General features: G+C 42.7%; 1 protein-coding gene across 1 annotated transcript in view; it reads right to left on the reverse strand.

Annotated features, from left to right (window-relative positions):
- Window positions 1–1,635: 1,635 nt before the first annotated feature.
- Window positions 1,636–8,828, reverse strand: part of kcnq1.2 (potassium voltage-gated channel, KQT-like subfamily, member 1.2) — a gene marked incomplete at its 5' end in the record, with an annotated part of 165,374 nt that continues 158,181 nt past the window's right edge. The window contains 1 exon segment of the mRNA XM_035664282.1: window positions 1,636–3,657. Within this exon segment, the coding sequence (XP_035520175.1) occupies window positions 3,511–3,657 (147 nt within the window). The 3' untranslated portion in view covers window positions 1,636–3,510.

Consider the following 8,828-nt stretch of genomic DNA (forward strand, 5'->3'; position numbering starts at 1 on the left):
CTGTAAAGACGGCACTGACATATTATCATCTTATGAAGTTGATCAAGTTAATGTGTTAGCAAACAGTGGCTTAATTACACATTGAACAGACAAAGAGCAACATTAGAATTCATTTGGAATCTTGTTTGTTTCCAGCCAACATGTTCTCACTTCCAAATCGTCAAAAACAGTTTTGCATGCCAGGGCTCTGTGGTCAAGTTAGGAACAACTGATACGCAACATCCAGTGAGACTTTGGTTAGGTTTAGGTTAAATAACCTAACTTGCCTAACATTTCTACTGTACCATTTCCACGTAATTTCTCTGCTTTACAAACAAAAACAACAAACTACACCAATGGTGAATTGCATTAAATTATGGGTCAGGGACTGGTAATAAACACAAGTGAGTGAGATTCTATAGAAACGCACATGTTGCTTTGATTCTTATATATCTTAACTACAATACTAAAAGGTCATAGCAGTTTTTTGGTATTGCAGCATTGTCTCGGCTGATTATTTGCATCATTTTATGTATAAAATGTACAAGTACCACATTATAAGTCTGTTTTGTGTTATTTGTGATTTTTATGTTCTACTAGCCTATTTTCAGCAACATAATGAAGTTCTGTTCTATTCTGAGTGTGGCGCAGGTGGCAGGATCAAACACAACGTGTATGGTCGACAAAGCCCTGAGAGTCTAGCATTTCATGACCTAGCATGAGTTCCTTCTCTTCACAGACTCTGGGATTGCCAGATTTCACTGTCCAGCATCTGTGACAGTGTGTCCCTTATATTCTCCTTTTAACTGCTTCCTCAGATCCTCTTTTAGGTTGTGCTCCTGTGTACTTCTGAGATCAAACTGTCTTTTGAAGTGGGAGTCTCTCTCTTCTCTCTGTCTAGTCTTGAGATGAAAGAGGAGCACGGGGTGACACAGAGCGGCCTCTGCAGACGGAGGTAGCCATGGGGTCTCTCTTTTTTCCCTCTCTTTCTCTTTCCCTGCCAAAATCCCCCAGCAGTGATAGAAACCAGAGGAGGACAAAAGGCAGCGGAGCACTGCGGCCCTCCGGCCCGTGTAGTCTCTCTGCCTAATTGAAAATGGCTTTGCTCTCTTCCCTAGCTCACTTATGCGGCTGCTTTCCTCCTTCTCTCTCTCTCTTTCTGTACACCCCTCCCACGGGATGACCCTCCCTCCTTCCTCCCCTCTCTCTCTCGGCACTGGACCGTGCTGATCTTGGGACATCCCCAGTATTTTTTGGCCTTTGAAGGCAAATATAATTGAGTGGTAATATGAGACGTATTCTCTTTTTCCTCTGCATGCCTTGTTCAATGGGTTATGGAATATTGAAGTTCAAAGTAGGTGCGGTGAACGTGTTATTTTTTCTTTCTCTTCCCCCTTCACGGTGATTGCAGTGTGAAAGGAATTTAGTGAAATGAGGAGTTGAGGAGATTTTATTTGGATGGAAACTCCGGCCCATGGCTTACCTTGACCCAGCTCGGCTTGAGATTTGAACAAACAGCCCCAAAACCTATAAGACAGGTTTCACCCTCCAATGAAAGCAAATTATGGAATAGATGAGCTGGTAATCAAATTCTTCCCCAACTAAGAGAGCAGGCCAGAGTGTAATGAAATGGAGTTTTATTATTTACAACAGAGCTACAGTGCAGAGGGTGTGCGTGAATATCATTTACAATCATTTCCATCCATCTGCACAACAGGAGCCTCACTCTCTGTGTTTCTCATCACTTCAACAAGCAGACATGTTCCAGGTTGATCTTTCCACATGATAATAAATACAGTGCAATAAGGCAATGTTTCTATTTACAACTTTTATAAAACTGTACAGGAGAACAGACAGATATGTATCAAGGTATGTCACAAAATGAGAGTGCCTTTAAAATACAACCACTTTATTTAATGTAAGATAAATTTAAATTAAAAATGTTTAAACACAGCAAAAATATGAAAATATATACTAGTGCAGATAGAGAAAGGCTTTCCACTTTCCCCTTCCCTTTTTCACCCCTCCTCTAGACGACGTGCATTCGTCTAACAATGGGAAGCCTTTCATAAAGTAGCTACATAGCTAGAGTTATTTTCTATTTTCTACATCCTACATGCCTCAGCATCAGATAAATACTTATAGTATGGGAACAAAGTGAGAGCATTGTCTTTTTTATTTCAAACGTGTGCTCTCAGTAGTAGGCGGATATTTCCAAACCTTTCACAGAGAATTAGTGCGCCTGTTCCTCAAAGCTTACAGTTTAAATTCTGCACATTTTCCAGTGTTTCTTTTCATTAGTCCCTCACAGTGAGTAATCTCCCCTTACCAGGAATTCAGCACTTAATTAGCTCTGGAGAAAAAAAATAATCAGAGCTCTAATGGGGCAAATTTATTTCAAATTGCACACAGCAGTGTGAGCCCCCTGAAGAGGGTAATAGAGGATATTGGCAGGGTCTTGGTGATGGTGTGAGTAGTGGAGCTACTAAAAGTGTTGATATCAATATATAATAAAGTCTCCCAGTGAAAATCTTGGAGGAAACTTAAAGACCACGCCATAACTTCTGACTGTTTTCCTGTAACACACCGGGCCTGTCACAGACAGTTTGGCTATTTTTATTAGCTTCAACATATTTGTAAATCAGCACCATGTGCACCAGACACATCTATTTAACTCCATTTCTTTTACTCCTTTTACTCCAGCCTTCCGGTCCCTAACGCAGGGCAAAGTCAACAGATAATCTGCCCTTCCCTCCTCGTGTTATTCGATCACTACTAACAAACACCCGGCGCAGCCTAAGTACAGTTAGGCTAGATGGATATGTGGCTATGGAAATAACCCTGTTGTGTACTGGGTGTGGATGGTGCCAAGATAATCAGAAGGATTTGAGGAATGCCTCTGCCATGGCTGGACTCTCAGTTTTTCTCTGTGTCTTTGGGGAGCTTGAGTGCTTTGATTGCATTACAACTTCATTACTGGGTTAGTTAGCTTTGGAATAATATTTGGAGTAGGGGAATGCAGCTCAGTGACAGGCCACACATAAATTAACATTATCTGAGTAGTGTGATTATGAGGCTAATGTTGTGAAATAAATTCATGCAGCGTGTTGCTGCTTGAATGACTGTGTGCTTCAGGGGAAGACTGAGGGCCCACAATGCTGGTGTAGAAGAGAAAGCTAGATTTAGAACAAGAAAAAAGACTCAAAGACAATCATCCGAAGAAAGAGGTCAGTCAGCCATCTTTCTACACCTTGAATCCCACTCTCAGTGGTACTCTTGCCCTCATGTCCCAGAGCAATGCAGTGCTAAGTGGACAATTAAAAGTTGTTCTCTTCTCAGTGGTCAAAAGTCAATGTTCAAAATTTGGGACTGCAAATGGAAGAGATGGAGGAGGTTTGGAAGACCGAATCCCTTTATTATTTGCATGCTGGCCGCCATGTAGGGGGGCTAGGCTGTTTATGTGAACTCCTGGTCGTTTACTTCTCCTTTGGTGACGGCGTCATCATACCCAGTGTGACCATTGCTGTGACATCAGGGCCCCTCGTCGATGCTGACACCCATGCACTTCTGAATGGTCACCCTGCGGATGGAAGGCTTGGACGTCAGCTCCGGTTTGGGTGGAAACTGCTCCATCAGGATCTGCAAGACAGAGTCCATTTTCTGGTCCATCTGATGGACCTGGATTTAACACGATGACAAAAGACAAACAGGTTAGGTCAGCTGAGTGTCTCCGGGATAAACACAGATAAGTATAGTGTAGAGCTGCATTATGAAACAAACAAAGAATGTCATTGAGTTTGTTCTTTTGTTTTCTATCCATCTGTCTCTTTAATATAGTTGCGATCCCAATGACAGAGCAGTGCGGCATATAATGACATGTTAGTCTGCCAGTCGCCGTCTACCTGCTAAAGCCACTCATTACAAAAGCTGTTGAGCTATATGATCCCGGAGGGGGCGAACAGACACACACACACACACACATACAGGCCGCTGCTGTTTACATGCTTTTCCAACTGTAAACACAGGTGTGTCACCCAACGGAGACATCTCTGACAGGGCACAGTCAGCCTAACCCTGGTGTGAATACAGATGAATGGCCCCATCTGAGTGATAGAGGTAAACAGACAACAGACTGCCTGGTGACATGCAAATACAGTGAGGACATTGCACAAGTACACATCAAGACAACACTCATGTACACACTCGCGACCACAAAAACGTAGTCACGCAGCTTGTTGCACACTCTTTTGTGACTTCAAAGAGGTTTTCTGTCTTCACAGCCTTGGCCTTGGTTTTACCTCTGTACTTATTTGTTCCCTCATGAAGTACTTACACCGCACACACACACACACACACACACACACACACACACTCACACACACTCACACTCACACACACCACACACACACACACAGACACACTCACACACATACACACACACAGGCACAGATACACACACACAAACAGACACACTCCATGGCAGGAGGCATTCCTCAAATCCTTTCTGATAATCTTGGCACCATCCCACACCCAGTAACACAACAGGGTTATTTCCATAGCCTACATATCATGCTAGCCATAGAGTGTACTTAGCTGGCGCCGGGTGTTTGTTAGTAGTGATCGATAACCACGGAGGAGGGGAAGGGCCAAGATTATCTGTTGACTTTGCCCTGCGTTATGGGACCGGAAGGCTGGAAGAAAATTAGAGTAAAAGAACATGGGAGTTAAAATAGATGTGTCTGGTGCACATGGTGCTCGATTTAACAAATATGGGTTGAAGCTAATTAAAAATAGCCAAACTGTCCTGTGACAGGCCCGGCTGTGACCTTACAGGAAAACAGGTCAGAAGTTATGGTTTGGTCTTTAAGTTTCCTCCTAAGATTTTCACTGGGAGACTTTATTATATATTGAATCCAACACTTTAGGTAGCTCCACCTACTCCACACCACACCAAGACCCTGCGAATATCGCTTCTATTACCCTCTTCATGGGGGTCACACTGGCTGTGGTGCAATTTGGAAATAAATTTGCCCCATTAGAGCTCTCCGATTTTATTTTTTTTCCCAGAGCTCAGATTAAGTGTTGTGTATTCTGGATATTAATAGTTTGTGTAATCTCACTGGTGTTGTTCTATAGTATATAATATATGTATAAACTGGAATGTGATTAAATGTTGGATGTGAGTAGGCAATTCCTTGAAAGGTGGAAATATCCGCCTACTACTGAGAGCAGCACGTTGAAAAAAAAAAAGGACAATGCCCTTCACTTTGTTCACCACAACATAATGATAAGTATTTAACTGGGATGCTAGGCATCGCCTACGAGCTGATAGGAAAAAGAAAAACGCAGCTCTAGCCTATGTAGCTACTTTATGAAACGGCTTCCATTGGTTAGACGAAGACAAACGTTCGGTCTAGGAGGAGAGGAGTAGACAAGTGAGGGTTTGAGGGGGAAAGTGGAAAGCCTTTTCTAATCTGCCACTAGTATAATAATTACAAAATTTCTCAGAAGCATGTGTTAAAAAACAAATTTCATTAAATATAATAGAAATTAAATCTTACTTAAAAATAAGAAAGTGGTTGTATTTTAAAAGACCTCTCATTAAAATGTGACATGCAGCACAACAACCAAATATTGAAATAACAATAATCTCGAAGTTCCTACGTTCTCACTCCTGTACAGTCTTACAATATAAAGAAGTCCGTAAATTAGAGGGAGTGGCGCCAAACCTTCGTCTCAGTATTGCCTACACGTCTTTCATCTCATATCATGTGGATAAAGATCAACCTCCCTAAGGAACATGTTCTGACTTGTAGACGTCGCATGAGAAAACACAGACCGAGAGGTGATACAACCGTAGTATGTGACAGATATAAGATATGGAAATGATTGTACAATGATATTCACGCATCAACCCTCTCGCTCGCCATTAGCTCTGTCGTGCAAAAAAATTAATAAAACCAACTACCATTATTCATTAACAACTACATTGGCCGCTCTCTGTAAGTTGGGGGAACAAAAAAAACTCAAAAAAAAAAAAATAGAATTTGATTACCAGCTGCATCTGCATTCATAATTTGCTTCAATATTTATGGAGGGTGAAACCTGTCTTATAGGTTTTGGGGCTGTGTTGTTCAAATCTCAATGCCGACGGGCTGGGTCACAAGCGCTTAAGCTAATGGCCGAGAGTTGTCCGATCCAAATAAAATCTACCCTCAACTCCCCCTCGCTTTCACAAATTCTTTCACCACGCAAATCACCGTGAAGGGAAAGAGAACAAAGAAAAAAATAACAACCGTTCACCGCAGCCTACTTTGAACTTCCAATATTCCACAACCCCCACCCTTGAACAAGGCATGCAGGGAGGGAAAAAGAGAATACGTCTCCATATTACATCAATTATATTTGCCTTCAAAGCCAAAAAATACTGGGGATGGTCCACAGATCAGCACGGGTCCAGTGCCAGAGAGATGAGAGGGGAAGGAAGGAGTGGAGTCAGGTCATTCCCCGTGGGGAAGGCGGCTGTACAGAAAGAGAAGACGACGGAGGGAAGGAGGAAGCAGCCGCATAAGTGAGGTCCAGGCAAGACGACACAACCATTTTTCAATTTAAGGCCCCGCGCCGACCTTCCACACGGGCCCGGACCAAGGGCCCGCAGTGCTCCGAGCCTGCCTCTTATTGTCCCTCCTTCTGGTTTCATATGCACCTAGGCTGGGGATTTTGGCAGACAGAGAGAGGAGGAGGGGAAAAACAAGGAGAGACCCATGGCCCTACCTCCGGTCTGCAGAGCCGCTCTGTGTCCACCCGTCCTCCTCATTCAATCCTCAAGACTGACAAAGAAGAGAAGAAGAAGAGACTCCATTCAAATGACAAGGTTTGATCTCAGAGTACACCAGGAGCCACACTAGAGTGTCTGAGAGCATTAGAGTAGAGGCCCCCTCCATCTCACCCATCCCATCTCTGAATTTCACCCTCTATCTGTAATTCTTTTTACTTCATCTCCTTAAACCTCCTCCATAATCCAAACATAATTCCATCTACTCCACTCATCACCTGACGTAACACATACAAAAACAAACATTATCACTCATCCCAATAAACACAATAATATAAACCATAAAACAAACAAAGAATCTCATGATTCCGACCATCTCCAAAACGACACACTGTCGAATGATGCCTGCAGTGAAATCTGGCAATCCCACGAGTCTATGACGAGGGCAAGGACCTCATGCCTAGGTCATGGACAAATGTATAGCTAATATATCAGGCGTTTTGACTCGAGCCATACCCCCATCCATACACCGTTGTGTCTTGATCCTGCCACCTGCCGCCCAAACCACCACACTCAGAATAATCAACACAAGAGACGTCCATTATAGTTGCCTAAAATAGGCTAATTAAACATCTCACACAAAAATCACCAAAATAAACACAAAACCAGACTTATAAATGTTCAACACGGTAAACATACTTGCGTACCCACATTCATCTATAACACCCTAAAATCGATGCACATACACCATAAAACTCAGCCTCGTACGAGACCCAATGATGCTCCCCAACAAACACATCCAACCAACAAAATCAAACAAAACCTGCCTTCACACAATGACCTCCTTATTAGTCATGTGTAGTCTAATAGAAACTATATAAGAATCCACAAGCAACATGTGGCGTTTCTATAGAATCTCACCAGGCAGCTGACCATAATTTAATGCAATTCACCATTTGGTGTAGTTTTGTCTGTTTTTGTTTGTAAGCAAGAGAAATTACGTGGAAATCGGTCACAGTAGAGAATGTTAAGGCAAGTTAAGTGACATTTATTTTAACCTAAACCAATTACCAATCTCACTCGCCTCGCTCTCCTTCTCCGCCCAGTTGCGTCTCCAGTTATCATAACATGTGACCACAGAGCGCCTGTGATGCCACAAACCAAACCTGTTTTTGACAGATCTTAGACAAGTACGGCAGCACATGTTGGCTGGAAAACAAACAACGAATTCCAAATGACGTGTCTAATGTTGCTCCTTTGTCTGCCTTCAATGTGTAATTAAGCCAACATCGTTTGCCTGAACACCAAATACAGATGCAACTTCATAGAAGACAATCACCAAGAAACACTGAAAGCGATATGTCCAGTGCCGTCCATTTTACGCAGTCGGCCAAAAAGAATTGTAACGGCATTCCAAAGCTCCTGTTTATCCCTGACATCTACAATGTCTAGATCAAACTTATCATGTCTTTGTTGTTTGAGAGAAGACTCCATGTCCACCGTTCCAGTATAAATATTGCTGGTGCCGCGGTCTGTTGTTGCTTTCAACCCCATGTATTAAAGTCTGTTCCCGATCATAACCAGTTTTTGATGCTGCAATTCAGAATGAACTTGCAAAATTTGTGTGACAACTTGCTGAAGTGGAAAAGATTGGGTGTGTCGATAAACGGCAAACACGGCTTCCCACTGAAAAAGTACAAAGAAACTGTGGAGTGATGTGAAGACCTGTAACTTCGTGCTAAAACTCCACATGCGCCATTGAAACAAAAGAGAAATGTCTCTATTTTAATATAATTTGCTCCACCTGTTCTGAGGTGTACTGAATCAGCTCGCCCTTCCCTTCACCTGATGAAATTATGTACATCTTAGTTGCACAACCCCGCCCTTCTTCTGAACACACATCGGTATTTAAATTCCGGCACCCCCAAAACTGGACACCAATCATCACAAATATGCCGGACACCCCACGATTGCAGACTTCATCTCCATTCGCAATGAAACGAATAGGCCAGGTAACTGCGTGCTGTTTCTCTTTCGCTGGAAATTGACATTTGTATAAAACGAGCAATTCAAC

Source organism: Morone saxatilis, unplaced genomic scaffold (genome assembly GCF_004916995.1).
Source record: "Morone saxatilis isolate NCDOM2014 unplaced genomic scaffold, NCSU_SB_2.0 Contig2, whole genome shotgun sequence".
Classification (NCBI taxonomy): Eukaryota; Metazoa; Chordata; class Actinopteri; family Moronidae; genus Morone; species Morone saxatilis.